This window comes from Anabas testudineus, chromosome 1 (assembly GCF_900324465.2).
Source record: "Anabas testudineus chromosome 1, fAnaTes1.2, whole genome shotgun sequence".
NCBI lineage: Eukaryota > Metazoa > Chordata > Actinopteri > Anabantiformes > Anabantidae > Anabas > Anabas testudineus.
In genome coordinates, this window is record NC_046610.1 from 8,962,344 (window position 1) to 8,979,784 (window position 17,441).

Here is a 17,441-nt window from a genome sequence, read left to right on the forward strand (position 1 = left end):
GTAAAATATAAAAAATGCCAGGTTTATTTAGTCTTAACAGTCTGAGTGTGTAGCACCAGCCTGCACAAGCTGCTTTATGCAAAGTGCACCCAAAAAATAAAGATGTCACGTTCAACTGTGTGCAGAAAAGCAGGAAAAAGACAATCCACACCTCGAGCACACCTGGGAGAGCAGCAGTGAGAAACGATGTGCAGGCCCGTGTGCCGTGTCACTCATTCTGAGCCCGGAGTTGGGTTGGACACGCATGGTGAGATGTGTATTTACATGCATGTTTGGTGCCCAGCCCGGGGGCATAGCTTCACTGCCTGCCCGCTCCCCTGCTGTGCCTGTTCCCCGTTCTCTAGGGTAAGACATCACTCGGTGGGGGTCAGCAGCAATCTGATTCAAAAAGAACCGCAGGGGGTGTTTGGAGGGAGAGGAAGGGGAGGAATTACCCGCAAGTCTCTGTGCCTGGCATATCCAGACTTAGGGCAGCCTGAATCAGCAGGGGGGAACAGATCATACCCCCGTATTGGCTGCTGCCTCAAATATAAAGCTTGGCCACTCCAACTGGATGACAAACATTATAGAAAGGCGGCGGGGGGAGGCGACGGCAATGGGCAGAGGGAGAGCAGCACTACTTAAGTATGATCATGTCTTTGAAATAGATAGGACACAAGCCAGCCAACTCCCCTGTTGTTAGGCTCTGCTGTTACCATGGCATTTTATGACAGTCACCAGCCATAGGTTACTTGGTTTCTATGGGTAACAGTCGCCACTGCACTTCATTCACATCTCCTGTGACACTGAGCCTAAAGATATCACCCACCGATTCACAACAGAGTCTCAGTAAAAACTGCCTGCTCAAACACAACACGTGATAATTCTGAAATAGAAATGCACGCGTTTTTTTTTTTGTTTTTTTTTTAACAACAATGATTTCAACGATTCGAGTCTGCATAGATCTGAAGTGGGGAAATTTAGCAGAACAGCCCAAGGTCAAGCCCAAACTAATCAGGCTCCTTATTTCAATGGATGGAGTAATGAAGTAGAACACTGACCCCCGGCTGACCCTGGAAATATGTAGCAGGAAAAACTGGCCTGGAGACCAATTAGCCAAAAGTAAACGGAAATATTAAAACCGAGCAGTCATTTATTAATATATATGATCCGAGTCACACACAAAAAGCTGCTTCAAAGCACTTGAATGTGCCTTTAAAAGGATGGTTTGATGTTTTACACCAACTGTCCAGAAACCTTAAGTCTTGCAGGATAATAAACTCCTTTTAGTCCCAAATCTAAACGATGATTTGTACGGAGTTGATTACAACCTGGTTAGCTCTCCTAATTATCTCATGCACTTGAGCTTTTAATGATTTCCATGATTCAATTATCCCTAACTGAATTCCTGTCTTCAATCAATTAAAGCCATAGTTGCACGCTCATCCATCTTCCAATCAGGACATCAGGAATCCCTCCATCCATTCTCATTTCTGAAGAGAGTGGGTCAAACAAATTAACAGCGATTGCATCCATCCATGTCTTCTCATCTTTTTTCACATTTTCTAACCTTTCCTGTTACTTTTACTTTTATTCTCGACTGTAGAGAAGGTTTTTTTTCGAAGCGGAGACAAATTGTTGTCTTGTGTCCTGTCACATAATTGATGGAAGTTAAAATATTTCTCTTCTTCTTCATCTGCACAAATGAATGACAAGCCTGTGATCGTAATGCATTCGGCTGAAACCTTGAGTAAATATAGTATAATCTTTTATCTAAAACCCTTTTGTCCTGCTCTTCTCCGCTGGTTATTGTGTTACCTGATGTGAAGGCGAGTGACAGGGGCTCTCTTCATCTCTCAAGAATGCTCTGGCACAAAGACACACACACACACACTTTTGTACACAAGCGCACACAGTTTGGCACCATCTGCTGGAATCTTAAGAAACATGTAGGAGGAATGTTTAAGATGAGAGCGTGCTTATCATAAACAATGACAAAAGGAGCTATGAAAAACCGTCTAAGCCCAGAAACAAGAAAACACTAATTGTTCCTGTGAGATCAAGTGTGCACAAACACATTTCCCTGACAGCTGATTGACTGTTTCTGATAGAAAACCAAAAAACATTTGACTGATGAATGCAACCTGTTCAGTCTAACCACAGCTGAATTAGAGGCAGATGAACCACAGAAATGGTTGCCAAGGTGCCTAGATAGTCATTTAACCCTCATTGGTTGAGAGGTACGCCGAGGGCAGCGCAGCATTTTCACATGCTGCTTTCCATCCCCATTATCTCCTCTGTCTCCATCCTGCTACCACCAATATGGTTTCCTTGAAAGGGTTTCGCCTTCTTTTAAATGTAAATACCAAACTGTGCTCTTTCTGCGCAGACACACGGGATGGTGCTGAAGATTGCATTTGATGTTTTATCACTGCAGTGGCTTTTTCTTCAGCAAAATCGTTTAACTCCAGCACCAACTGCAGAGCAGAGTATTTAGGGGTGTTTTGGCCGCATTTAACATTGGGGAAGATCAAACACAAAGACAAGCCTACTAGACTGCAGCGGCCTTGTCCGAGCTTCCCACTATGACCGACTATGTGGCAACAACATTGCTGCAACTTCAATCTCATCACTCACAGCAGTGTTCATCATGTAACTGGGAAGCTTCAGATGTCTTTATCTCAGAGGGCAGCCTCAGCTATATCTCTTCTCAGAGCTCTTGCATTTTTTGGATTGTGGCGAGTGTGCATTCCCTGGCACAATTTTCAATAGAGCTCCCCCTGGAGTAGCCGGGGAATGGCTATCACAACAATTACACTGACAGCTCTTTTCTAAAGTGCACTTGATTTATTTGATTTAGCTAAGATTAATGGCCCTCCTGCCTAGCAGGCCTGCCTGAGATGTGCAGCACAACATAGGTTTACCTCTACAGAAGCACAGGTGTAGCACAGATAATGAAATTGTATCAGACGTATGCACACGTAAAGACATATATGCACAGATACTCACAAATCATCCTTCACTGAAGCCCGTTTTTGTTTTCTAGTTACTTGTGAAGCAGAGGATCCATCCCTCTAACTTAAACATTAGCTTTGGCCACAATAACCCTGGACATAACTAAATAATAAGACACTATAGAAGGTTTATGATGTCAATATTAAGATATAATTTTAAAAAAACAATATTGAAGATTTGTTTTCCATGTGTACAGACGTGGACGTGGTGCCCTTCCTTTAAAGAAAGAAAAACCCACAAAGGTCACTGAACTAACTGATAAAAGTAATAATAAATAAACATTTACTAAAAATTAACTCATGAAAATCAGAAATAGCTTTTTAATTGTGGTTCAACAAAAGCTTTTTAAAAAACAAACTAATGAAACTGGCCTGGACAAAAATGATGGCACCCCTAGAAAAGATTATTTCTAAAAATTATTTGACCATAGGCACATGTTACACTAACGTGTGTCCTGTAATGAGCATCACAGGTGTCTTCAAACTTCATCAGCCATCAGTCCGTCTGCCTATTTTACCTGCTGTTTGGTGAGTACCACACTCAACATGGACCACAGGAAGCTAAGGAGTGACTGGCCTGGACAAACATCCTGAAGGTAAAGGCTGTAAGACCATCTCCAAGCAGCTTGATGTTTCTGTGACTACAGTTTAACATATTAATCAAAGGTTTGAGGTCACCAGGACTGTAGCCAACCTCCCTGGACGTGGCCACAAGAGGACAGTCAATGACAAAGAGACAGATAATACGAATGGTAATCAAAGAGCTAGAACAACTTCCTAAGACATTAAAGGTGAAATCCAAGTTCGAGCTACATCAGCATCAGGTCACACCATCAGTCACTGTTTGAGCCAAAGTGGACTTAATGGAAGACGACCGAGGAGGACTCCACTGTTGAAAACAAATCGGTTTCAGTTATTTCAGGGATCTTTGTGGGTTTTTCTTTCTTTAAGTGAAGGGTGCCAATCTTTTCTGTATGAGCCATGCGTATTTTAAGGTTATGATTTAATTTTTGAAAATGCATAATTCCTGCAAAAATGTATTTACATCTACACATCAGTTCTTCAAGACACTTTGCTTCAGAGCCTCAGACACCTGAAGATGGCAGATCACATACACGAATCTGATGGAGCTTAAAGTCCTGACTGATGGTGTTTGTCCTTCTGCCCGGATGCGTCATCTTCACAGAATCTCAGTTAGAGTAAACGTTGGCACCTCACTGAGCAAGAGCTGCCTGAAGAGGAAGTAGCAGTAGATTATTTTTTAATCAATGACTGCATTTAATTTTAATGTTGGCAGCCACAGATTGCTTTAAAAGAAACGTGCAGATGTTTGATTTCAGTTTGGATTTTACCAATTTTTATTCGTTTAATTTGCTTTTTACTTTTCCACTGTTGAGTTTGATGAAAATAATAAATGCAATGTCCCCCTGTCACTCAGTATTTCTTCTTCTTCTGTTTTTGTCCTTCTACTTATGTAATAAATTAGATTGTTGGATCTCGTTTAAGGTCTCATGTCTTGTGTATTTAGACACACGTTCCTGCAGTTCACTACTAAAAGAACACACCTGCCCCTCCACTATGTGCCAGGAAGCATGACGTCTGTCTGGCTGACTGACAGTTGCCAGGCCAGCGGTCCTGTATGGTCCAGTGCCATTGGCACTAATGCCTGCCCATCTGCCTGAGTTGACATGTTCGCTCCCACACCACTTGTCCAGGAGGACGAAATGTGCTGTGGTGTCCTGGCAAAATTCCCTGAAATGTCAACCTGGCGTGACAAACCCATGCCGGCCCTTGGCCCTCACAAGGCTGGTAGTGTGGGGCTCTGCCCTGGATCAGATAGGGAGCCAGGAGCATGCCACGGTAACAACAACTGCTGATCGACTACTGGGGCGCTACCATCTTGTCCAGGGTGGATAGAGCTTGTTCGGTCAGGTAGAGGATGACTGTTCTCATTACTGGTCCTGAACCTTTCAAAAGTTAGGCAATTCACTACTTGAGAGAGGGCAGCTGGACAGAAATGAGAGAGCACAAGCGGGAAATCCATTACAATACGCTTGTACCCACTCCTATCCCATTAAAAAGAGATATAAATAAAACAAATTGTAACTTAACACCTCCTCTTACAAGCCAAAACCAATGGACGCAGAAGACAAATAACACGCAGAACATATTTTGTTTTGTTTGAGCAGATGGTCTTGGAGGTGCTGTGAGGGTCTGATGTTGGCTGACTCTGTCCTGCAGGCCCCTCGGGGCAGCAACTGAGAGCGGTCATTAAAAAGGGGAGCAGGCCATGCCAGGAGAGAGAAGAGTCTAGCGGTAGTTAACAGCCACTATCCAGTTAAATCCTCCTCCTGTGTGCTAAACAGACACAACTACAGCATTCCTACTGATTGTGCAGGTTGTGGCAGCAGCACATCATTTAAGACCTCTGGAAAAAGACACAAGCACAAAAGGAAGACAATGGGGAAAAGTGTATTTCTGCTCCACTGCGCTTCATTGCTCACTTTTTGCTGAATCTAAGGTTATGGCCAGGACTGTCTGGCAGTTTTTCATACACCGCATATCATGGCATTTGTCTGTGTGAGCATGTGCGCATGTGTGTGTGCACAGTGGAACTGTGGACAGGTATGACAGGCTGACCTCCACATGTTACCAGAGAGAGTGTGCAGCCCAGTGTTACCTGTCATAACACGGCTGCCTGGAGCCCCGGAGCACCAGCCTGACCAGGCCACTGGGCAGCCAGAAATAATAGAGACTGGCAAGAGGGCAATGAGGGGTCACACGAAGGGAGAGAGAAGCGGGATGAGGAGCAGGGGAGGGAGGGACAGGGACATATGACAGGAGAAATGGTGGAAGGATGAAGGCAGAGAGAAGGAAGAGGGATAGAGAGTGATGTGGGAGCAAGTGGGTCAATCAAGAAGCGAAGATGATAAAAGAAAGGGGAGTGAGCAAGGGGGCAGCTCCCTGTGTATTACCTCCTAATGTCTCAGAGACCTAGAAAAATGCATAAAGGCAGTGAGAGAAGAGAAATTACTGACTTTCCGAGTTCTCAATGGATGTCTGAAACCCTCAAAGCAGAAAAATAAGCATCAGTTGTAACAGACAGCTCGTATCACTTCCCATTTGTACTGAAGCCCAGTTTATCTTTGCATGCTGGAGCGTTCCTGAGGTGTAGCCACTCGCCTGCAGAGACAGAACAGCTGAATTCACTTAGGCAGGCTTGGCCAGCAATTAAAGTGCTGGATTAAGAGTGATTGCATTTTGTGTCCTGAGGAGGCGCTGCCTGCCATCTTGAGAGGTCTCATTAACATGGCTGCCGTGGGCTGTGCTGAGCAATGCCACAGGCAGTTAAAAAATAATGGAGACATTATCAACCCTAATGTCTTGTACCTGGAGTGAAGAAGATTTTCTAATCACTATTGTGATGGGCCACAGGCTGCCAGTTGTGCAAAAGGGAAAGGTTGGATGAAGATAACCCTTTTTCTGACCAGACCCCTGTGTTTTTTTTTTTTTTTTGATCAGCCACTACACGTGGGGAGTCTGAGCAGCTGGATTTCATTAATTGAGTGCTGGCAGCGTTCTGCTCTGGCGGCAGGGGTGAGTCACACTGGTGGGATTGGTCTCTCTCTCCCTGATATCATCTTCCAACCATAACTACAAATAATTATTCACTAAAATCCATTACCGGGGGTCAATCAAGTTCCCCAATCAGTTCTAAAGTCCAATTACTGGCGCCAAGACTCTATTCGCGCCTTCCTGCAGATGAAGGCCTGGCCCACAGGCTGTCCAGTAAATTACACATAGCAAACAGTGGACCGTGCTTGTGTAGGAGAGCGAGCTTCGTCAGGTGGGTAATAAAGCAGAGGTACATACCGGTCTCCCTGGGGCATTCTGACCACACCATCTAGCAGGCATCACCAGGTTAAACAGAATTAGCCCATGCAATGAAACACACTTCGAATACCAACCACCGATCACTCTACAGGCTAGAGAGCACGAGGCATGCACAGCAAAGCCTGGTATTAACATCCATCACAGCAGTTGATATAATAAGACATGTCGCCATAAGGGTCTTCTTAAAGAGGCTGCACAGTGACCCATCAGAGCAACATAATGAGGGGGGTGTTACATGTACACTCGCTCAGGGTTTCGATGCAGCTCTCCAACCCCATTAGCGTGTGGCTCCGTGTATCACTTTGCAGCCGCCTTGAAAGTGAGCCCCAAGCTTGGAGGAAATGCTTCTCACACACTCATCTGTCTCTGCAGAGAAACAGCCAGCGCAGCCAGCCGAGTCAGAGCAGCCGGGAGGGCAATAAGGCAGGAAGTGCGTGTGCGAGTGTATGTGACAATGGATGGATGGCTTGTATGTACGTAGGTACAAGATGTGTAGGAGGTGAGGAGGACGGGCGTTCATGTGTGTGTAAAAAAAGAGGGGAGGAGGATGGGCGAGTGTGGCGGCATGCGCTTGTGAGAAGCAGAGCAAACATAGCAGGGACGGGGTGAAGCTTTGTGGATCAGCAGCCCATGACCGGTTGTCATACTACACACACACACAGCTCCCAAATCAGCCTGGTAGGAGGGCAAGTCTGACATTTCCCTCAGTGTCAGGCTTCCCTCATACTCTGATCTGACCAGAAAACAACCAAACTGTAACACAGACATAATCAACAAGAAGAAAAACAAACATCTGTTCTTTCTACAATATGCTTGTGTTGTTTACTGACATTCATACAGCCCCATTGTTCAGGACTCGTTCCAGACTTTGAGGTTTTTCTAGGGGAAAAGCTGGGTTTTTCCTCTTCGAACTGAAATTACAACAGTATGAGGGTACCATTTTGTTTTGTCCCGAGCCAGGAAAGCATTTCGAGTTCAAACTGCTGACACAAAGAAAGGCTGTCAATGTGAGCCCCTCTATTAAACATGAAAAAACCTCATCAAAGAGCCTGTGTCTGTCCTCTGCTTACATTCAAGAGATCCAGCAAAATGCTAAACACATGTGGATGGGCCTTGTGTTTAGGCTAAAATGGTCGAACACGATCCGGCAGCATTTGAGTTAATCTTCCCTAGTGAAACCGCATGGTGTTGTTTACACTGGAGACAACTGTGTGTGTACGTATATGCATGCCTGTGTGTGGAGAACGTCCAGTGCTGCAGGACTCACTGTTCCCTTTTGCTAAGCCAGACCAGTTACAGTGTGTATGTGTTTGTGTCAGCATGATGGAGGAGAAGGGTGTTACTCAGACCTAATGAATCCATCTGCATTCAAGGGGCATTCTTTGTCTCGTACGCAGGCAAAGCAAACGAGCAGCAACCTAGGAGCCTCTCCAGCAGCTGGGGGACTCAGGATCAGTTTTTCCAAAGCAGTCCAGCAAGGACGAGCGCAGATTAGTATTGAATTCATCCTATTTTTCCCTTGAAATATAGTCTTTTCAAAGAAAAGGTTGTTGAGGTTGAAAGCTTTACACCCGACCCTCCTTTCGTTTACTGAACTAAGCATTGCTCTCTTTGGTTTTTCAGCGACGATTGACAACAGTTGAGGAGAGTTTGGCACCAGGAGTGAAGTCTACAGTACAGCCTGTGCTCCAGGAGAGTGGCAGCTGCTGATGTCCTCACCTCTGAGTGACCTGGCACCCTTGGCAACCTCAATGAAGAATGGATGGAGGGCAGGAGGTGGGGGCGTTATGAAGAGGAGGGAGGTTGGCACTGAGGGCTCCGTCATTAGGATAATGAATCCGAGGCTGAGTGGAATTAGGCAGCCCTCTAGTGGCTGAAGGTAGTAAAGACTGGCCTCTACAGGCGTGCATCTGCGTATCATGAACAATATACATACTTAACATTAAATCCAATTACTGGTGTCTGCTGCCAGTTGGGAGAATCATTTACCCCTTATATTCGTCCCATGTTATTTTTTTTTGTAACACAGCCATTCAATAAAACTGCACTTCAATAAAGTGTTTTACAGATGCCATTAGTGTCTAGTGATGCATTGCATGTTTTTTTTTTTTTTTTTATTCCTAATTGACAAAAAGTTGTAATCGATTGCTTCAGATCATTTTACTTAGCCAACACATTTTTAGAGAAAGCTCTCTTTCCTTTTTCTGTATATTCAGCTAAATGCTGACAAAACCCTTTGGATGTAGCCTGAATATTATTGTTCCTCAATTTATTTGACTACCTTCTTTTTTTGTCTAAGCACTTTCATAATACATAAAAAAAATTAATGGGTGCTTCTGGTAGTGTTTTATGGTTATTCTACTTGCACAAACCTTTGTTGGTATTCAATTATATAACACTTTTGAACTGTTTATTTGCATAAACTACAGTAAAAACCCTCAGATATACTGCTCTTCTTCATTTTATATCAGTGTCAACTGAATATCTTCAGATCATCATATCAACCAAACGTCTAATTTCTATCATCATTTTCTAAATTGCTAAAGATAAATGATAGATAATCTGAAAATAGTAGTGTTCACTGGCTTTTTAGGTAGGATACTGTTGGAATGAACGTCACAGCGTTGCCTACATTATAGAGTACAGCCGTACGCTACAGACACTAGAGTCTACCACTTTACCCTTAATAAAGCAGCAGGTCTGCTTAAAATTAATAAAGTAGTTGCAGTGGAGGTCTGAGTGTGTGACTTCTCTTTGTCTTTTAATCTCTGGTGGTGCCGAGAAGTGCAGTGCATTATGAAGGTAATTCTGAAAATATTAAAGTGTGTTTTGCCTGAATTAGAAGCTACTGTGCAGCTGACTCATTCAGGGGATACCTAGCACTGACATTTCTGGCTCCAGAGTGCAGAATAAATTTCATTACATCTTTGACAAATCCCAGGACTAATAATCGTCGAGGTTACATTAATCACTCCCATTTTTCATATCAAGAGCAAACACAAAGACAGAGAAAGGCTTGGCCAGCTACACCAACAGATTTAATGCTATTAACATATGCACTTAAGATCCACATTATTCTTTTAAAATACTGTTCCACGGAGAAACAAAAGTAGTGAATAAAAGACATTTTAATAGTATGGTTGTCCTTGAAAATTAGTGTTCGTTATTAGATCAACGTCCACAGCAGAAACATCTGACGATACAAATCCTACTCAAGATCTTATGCACAAACGCTTTTCCTTTCAGGTTATAAAATGTGGGTCCTAATCAATCTATGGGCAGGAACCTCAGTGAAAATAGCTCATCAGAGACGATGCTGTCGCTACAGTATTTGTCACATCAGTGTGAAAGGCATGAACAACACATCACAGTTCCTCCTTCTGTTCTTGAAAGTGATCAGTATTGTGCAAACTGTTCAAAGGGGCTGTAGTAACGTCAAAGACCACAAGCCCAATATCGTGTTTAAATTAAATAGTGGCAGAAACATGTGCCATCCAACTCTTAAACACCGTCTCTCATAAATTCAGTTTTGAATTTATATGAATATATCTCCATGGCCTTGTAACAGTGGAATTGGAACATTGGAACTGTCCACTCTGTCTCTGTCCACAGAGTCAAGGCCACATATTCAGTGGCATCAGTCTTCTTTCAAGAGCACACTGCCACTGATATCTATGATGATGATGAGGGTGAGGAGAAGGCTTTAAGAAGCAGGTCAGCAGCCAAGCCTGGAGAGACAGCCCCTTTGGTGACCCTGTCCTCAAGGTGGGGTAGAGCATCTCTGACTCCGGGGTGATTTTGGAAATGGTACAAAACATTCTCCTGGATCAAATTCCACATCCAAACTTTCTGCTGGGCCCTCCGCCGGCCCTGCAGTTCACCGTTGGCCAGCATGGCGTCCCGGTATAACTCCATCTTGGCCCAGACCTCTGGGATGCCCTCACCGCTGTGTGAGGAGGCGCGCACCACCTGAAGAGGGAGTTGGGGGGGGATTGCATGTGTGAGTTTAAACTTTTTCAAGAACAGGTGGTAGTTAGGAAAACTTTACTGTTCAGCCTGAGGATATGACCAAAGGCACAGTAAATCACCATCCATACTTAATTCAGCACAGAAAGTTATAAATGCTCCACAGACCTGCTCCTCATTTACTCATTACAGCATAACATGTCCTCGTTTGAGCCACTTTATGAAAGAGATGACAGGCAACTGTATTGTCCAACTTATCTGAAGCAAATTAACAAAATTAGACAACCAGGACTTTCCTTAAGAGACGCAAACCTCTGGAACACTAAAACACTGTCTTAGTGTAAATAAAATGACCATAATGTCTCGTTTGTTTACAGCTGAGGACCTTTGCATGTCATTCCCTCTCTCTTGTTGCTGGATAAATGTTCTGAATAACGTGGTGTTTTGTAGTTAACGTAATAGTGTTTTATTTACTTTATATTAAAATAAAGTGCTGTGATATTTTATCTCTAGTTTAACTGTATTACTGTTTGGGTGTGGACTATGAACTATTGAGCTAAATGTCACATTTACAGTGAATAATTTTAAATATCAATGTTGATTAATGTGCATTATCACTTATATATAGCCCAATAAACTTATTAGTAACTAGTAATATGCAGTAAGTAATACAAACATACCAAAACCACTTTTTTAAGTACTATTCTTTCAAAGATGACATATAAACTGCATTTGATTTTGTCAAAATGTCTACAAAAAATCTTTCTGTCAAAGCTTTAGGCTTTTCACAGAGACATGGCTTCAGTTCTGTCTGGGGAGATGCTGCTGTTTTGGTTCTGAGTGTCTTTTATGTTTAAGATTTTTTTTCGGCACCTCTGTCTTGGAAGAAAGTGGCCGTTTCACTTGTTCATACAACCTATTGGTGGATAAATGTCACTTTGGTCTTCAGTTCTTCAACAAGTGACTTCATGTCTCTCTTCAGAGGTCCAAGAGCACATGATGAAATTGAGGGTAACTTTCAAATTCAAAGTGGACCCAAGTGAAAAATGCCTCAGATTTATGGGAATTCTAAATAGGCCAGAGTGTTTAGGCCTGTGATCAATGGCCTTCATTAGGTTAATCTTTCATCTGCGTCTAATGAATAAAAAGGAAATTAAACCTGTGTTAATTTTGACAGGAATTTATAATTTGGTTTAGCGCCATTTCAAGAAAACTATAGTTTAGTTCATCTACAGCACCTGGATGTGAACAGATGATCGTAAAACAAAATTATTATTTTCCTTTACTATAAACTTGCTTCTATCAGAAATGTGACGATAAACAAGTTTGAACTCAATTTTGAAGCTACAACAGAAGTAAGAAAACTACAGTACTACACAGGGGGACTCACAAGAAAAGAACAGAAAACACTGAAGCAACTTTAGAAACAAGGTATTTACGGAGTACGAGGAAATCAGATAGATTTCAGTTGAGTAAAAGTCAACCGAGTAATATCTTCAGACTTGATAAAACTCTTTCAGCATCACTCAAGAAATTTCACAGATGCATTCCCTAAGACTAGTAACATTTCTTCGAGCAGCAAAAATGGTGGAGTGACATTAACGGACAATACTATTAACACTTAATTAAATTAAAACATTAAATTTGTTGGGAATTCGAAGTTACAGAAATCATTGAAATAACATTTATTAAGCAAAACTGTGCAAATATACCGCAGCTTATCAAATGTGTGCATTTTGCAGCTTTTGTTAGTTATGTAAAACGCCCAACAATTAAAATAAACATTTGCAGCCCTATAATTATTAGTAGAATTAAGCTTAAAAAGAAATATGGAAAATATAGAATTCACGCATTGAGCTTTGCATGTTCTATGTTTTCATGCTGAGCAAGGCAGACAATAAAGGCCAGACTAATGAAGACAGAGCCAGACTAAATCATTGATTATGCTACTGTAGGCTACACATGCAGACACAAAAGGAGGCAAACAGCAGAGTTAAGAACAAATAGAGAGACTATAAGACCAGCCTGTCAGCTTTTATGCAAGTGTGCAGGCGTCTAATCAGCAAAAAGCATTACACAGCAGAGGAGTATTCAGAGCAGCACGAGCTGGGGGTGGGGGTGTTACCTGGCAGCTTGCCCAGTGGGCAGATGCTGCATTGGGCTGGGAAAACAAAGGGACAAGGCCAGGCAGGCATGCGGGTGAGCTGGGACATACAGGGAGGGGTGAGACACTGCAGTACTGAAACCATGACGCTATGACATCATCATCATCACCACCACCACCATTATCATCATCACTATTCTCCCCCCTCCCTGACCTCTCAGTGGGACAGCTTGTTGGGTCCACTGAGCAGCAGTTCTTGTGCTGCAGCTGCTCAGTAGGTCAAATGTTCAACACTTGTCAATTTAATCTGTTATTTTTTTTAATGTCTAATCATTCTGTTGTTGCCCCCCCCCCCGTTTGACACTGTCAACAAACATACTGACGTCGTTCTTTCTCACAAACACACCTTGGGGTTCCAGGACTTGGACTGTCTCCTGAGCAGCTTGAGAGCGCTGGTGTATTCAGTCTGGATCCTCCTGGCCGGCACCACCAGGTCTCCATCAGACTTTGTCACCACCACCAAGTCAGCCCTCTCAATGATGCCCCTCTTGATACCCTACACACAGATTTTGGGAGGGGGGTGAGGGAGTCATTAACTTCTGAAAACACTAAATAAATCTGATGTCTAGACACATAATCTGTTGGAAAAAAACACAATCTGATTTTTTCCACTAACACATATTCAGACTGATCCAGAACAAAAGGAACTCGTTGTGCTTATTTAATTACTCTAAAAAATGTCTCACTTGAAATGTGTTTTCACTTTTGTGGTTTTTGTATCCAGCTGGTGAATAGAGGCAGCAACTGTCAATGCGGTTTGTTGTCAATGTGCTTTTATTAAAGAAAGGTCTGCTTTTGCTCTTCTTGAGTCATGTAATAAGTCATGTCTCAGTGCAAAAGAGCATCTATTTGTGCCATATTTTAAAGTAGTTTCATTGTTTGTGGCGCTACTGTATTCACCATCTGAATAACATACGTTTATGTCCTTAGTTAATATAGTATAGATGAACAGATGAAGACATGGGCGGCCAATTCCAGTCCTCGAAGGCCACTGCCCTGCTTGTTTTCCATCCATGCTCTATTCACTGTTGATTACCTGGCTCAGGTGTTCTAAGTCAACCAGTAGCTAGAAGACATCAGTTCAGTTTGTCTTCCCCCACACAACCCTTATCTAAGATGGTATCCAGCTGGTAGCTTTCTACTCACTCCTGGTTTACTGTAAGAAGTAATTAAAACAAATACCACCTGATCTGTCTAATGTCCTGCCATATTTACCATACTATTAATCTTAATGAGTAAACCCAATTAGGTAACTAATTAAGCTGATTAATAAATGGATCTGCATTTATCTTGTATATGAAATTTATGTAGGTAACACAAATTTATTTTCACTCCATAAACAACATTTTTATTTAAACTTAAACTTATTCTACAGACTTTTTGTATAGGAGTAACTAAACCTTCATTATCTTCACATGACCTGAATTTATCAGATATTCACAAACCTGCAGCAAAGTAACATTGAATGTTCCTAAGTAAACTGCAATAACTGATGTATGTTGTTACTTGAGCCACCCATTGATATTAGGATAATAATAAAATGTGAGTTTTTCCATACTTGTGTGATGAAACAATCAGGAAGCCAAAGGAACAACATTTTAACATTACTCATTTAGTAACGATTGAAGGACAGGGTCCTGTACCATCACTTATGTGTCTGTTGCTGTTCATGTGCACTGACCTGTAATTCATCGCCACCTGCTGGTGGAATCAGCAACACAAACATGTCAACCATGTCAGCCACCGCAAACTCTGACTGGCCCACACCTGGAAACAGAACAGTTTTACTCAGTGACACCAAGCTGAAGTAACACAAAAAAACCCCCCAAAAAAACAAGAGGTTTAACCTATTCCGTCAAATACACACAAATCGGTTGTATCATATTCAATACATTTAGGAACAACTGGAGCCACTCATGAGCATTTAGAAAATGAGCCACAGTGCTGAGCTGCCACCTTTCTTTTATCTGTCCTATGTTTACTATGATACCTAGGTAAGATATTTTGTATATAGCCTAGTATTTTGCATTAAATAGGTGTAGAAGTGACATCAGATAAAGGGTTAGATCAAATCCGATTTAGCCTGCAGTGTAAATATAACTTTAAGAAGAAATTTCAAATACACAGTGACTCATGTCTTACCTACAGTTTCTACGAGGACAATGTCGTATCCTGCTCCCTCACAGAGAACAATGGCTTCATTGGTTGTTCTTGTGACTCCACCAAGTGTTCCTGAGGTCGGTGACGGTCTGATGAAAGCGTTCATGTCTCTGGAGAGTTCAGTCATTCGAGTCTTATCACCCATCAGAGACCCTGCAACAAGTAAGGTGGCTTAGTTTCTAGTACAAATTGAGAATTTTCCTGTAACAATGCTGTTGTACGTTGTGCAGTGATTACAGTGTCATGATGGTTAATTTATCAAAACACCGAAATTATTTTTATTCCTCAGAATTTGTCACATAAACCTGTAGTGTGTTGTAAATCACCATAATAACAACTGTTCATCAGTATTGTATTTACAGTGGATGATCTGTCTTTACCTCCTGTAGTGCAGGACGATGGGTCAACAGCCAACACAGACACCTTATGTCCACGTCCAGTCAACATCTTCCCCACCACCTCAATAAAGGATGACTTCCCTGCTCCTGGAGGCCCAGACAATCCTGAGAAATCAACGAATAGATAAAATCAGTGACAATAGAATACAAGTTTCTAAAAGGAATACAAGAGTCAACCCTAACCCTGAATTCAAAAACCAAGACCACACACCTACTCTAAAGGCCACCGGTTTCCCTCCATTATGACTCTCCTGCTCTCTTCTATAGGCCAACACCTTTTGCAGCAGCACCTGGGCCAGCTCTTTCTTCCTGGGATGTTGGGTTTCCACCAGAGTTATGGACTCTGCCAGAGACGCACGCTGTCCTGAAATCAGCCCTTCGTACAGTTTATCCAACAGTCTTTGCTCAGGCCCACTCAGGTCCTGCATTTGATGTCTGAGGGCTGTGCTCACACCTCTCCGCTGCTGACAGGTGTGAACAGGGATGGTGCTCTTGTAACAGGATTGAAAACCAGGGAAGACCCTTTGGTGGAGACAGCATGTCCTGGAGGAAGGGAAGGAAGAGATGTGGCGTAGGAGGGAAAGGCCAAACCGACCCATTTTGTAGTACACATGGGGCATCTGGGGTGGGAAACATGATTAAAAACAATTAGAGATAGCAGAAAATAATAGAAGGAATAGAAAGATCTCTATCAAATTAATTTGAAATGGAGCCACTAAGTGTTTGCTCTAAAATCTACCAAGACTCCACTTCCATTCATAAATTTAAAGGAACATAAAAAATGAAAGGAACATAAAATTATGGAGACGTTTGCTATATCTGAGACGGTATGTTGCCAACTTCAGCTACAGGATGAAGTAACGCTAGAAGCTAACTCAGCTGTGACATTGCTAGTTAGCGTCAAACAACAAAACCTACCGTTAACTGAATTAATTAGCGTTAACACCACTAAAGGTTAGGCTAACACTAACTAAACTCGTCCTGTTACTGTAAATACAGTTGCCAAAACATATCAAACGAATCATTTCACACAGAATATTGATAAAGTTGTGTAAATTCACGCTGACCTCGAACCAGCTGAATAAAGTTGGTTGATTACATATCAGCGGGTGTTTCATTCATTCTCTTCCGTTTCCGGTGACGTCGACCACCGCCCCCTCTAAACAGTTCCGGTGTAACATTTAACATTTTAAATGTTTTTAAAACTCCGTAAATAAACACGTCTAAAATTTGTATTGGAAACTAACATTGATTAAAATGTATGGAACGTAACGGGGGAATTGAAAGTATTAAAATATTAGCCTTTGTCTCAGAGTGAGCGTGTTTAGCCACCAGATGTCAGCAGATGTTAACATTTTTTAATTCCCTGCTGAACCCAACGTGGTCAGTGCCTCAATACAGACTTAGAAAATACTCCATCACAAAACATGTATTAAAGTACAGAAGCAATAGTATTATTGTCTGTCGGTGTATTGTATAGTATTCTTTATTTGTATTTGAATCATTTGCTCTAGTATAGTTTATAGTAATACGTGATACTATTCTTTTGCTATTAAAGATAACCTTGTATTTTATCATTGTTCCCTCCTCAGGGACCTCAGATGTAGATAGGCTTTGGCTTTTTTCTGTAATGTAGGTATTAATAAGCCTTTTTGTTATTGTTAATACAAAAACAGCGAACAGCATGTTGTTCCTGTTGCTGAGAACTAGTTTTAATTGCTTCATACAAACATGGTTAGGTAGGTTAGATTAGTTAGGTTAGTGTTGCACCTCACTGAAACAATATTTAATACTTTAAACTTACATCTCTTTGCCTTGTCACACATTAAAACAATAAAAGAAGCCTGTTCCAGCTGATTATACTGT

The 17,441-nt window shown here is 42.0% G+C and overlaps 1 protein-coding gene across 2 annotated transcripts; it reads right to left on the minus strand.

Moving 5' to 3' along the window:
* Positions 1-9,912: 9,912 nt before the first annotated feature.
* On the minus strand, positions 9,913-16,681 carry mmaa (metabolism of cobalamin associated A). Of its 2 annotated transcripts, none has more exons than XM_026358798.1 (7): positions 16,643-16,681; positions 15,787-16,195; positions 15,558-15,680; positions 15,160-15,330; positions 14,699-14,784; positions 13,364-13,513; positions 9,913-10,856 (listed from the first exon to the last, which is right to left on the minus strand). In XM_026358798.1, the coding sequence occupies exons 2-7, from the start codon at positions 16,193-16,195 to the stop codon at positions 10,560-10,562; spliced, it is 1,236 nt and encodes a 411-aa protein (XP_026214583.1). In that variant the 5' UTR covers positions 16,643-16,681; the 3' UTR covers positions 9,913-10,559. The 2 variants fall into 2 exon arrangements, with proteins under 2 accessions (XP_026214583.1, XP_026214584.1); XM_026358799.1 differs by lacking the exon at positions 16,643-16,681 and adding an exon at positions 16,494-16,631.
* Between the last annotated feature and the right edge of the window lie 760 nt (positions 16,682-17,441).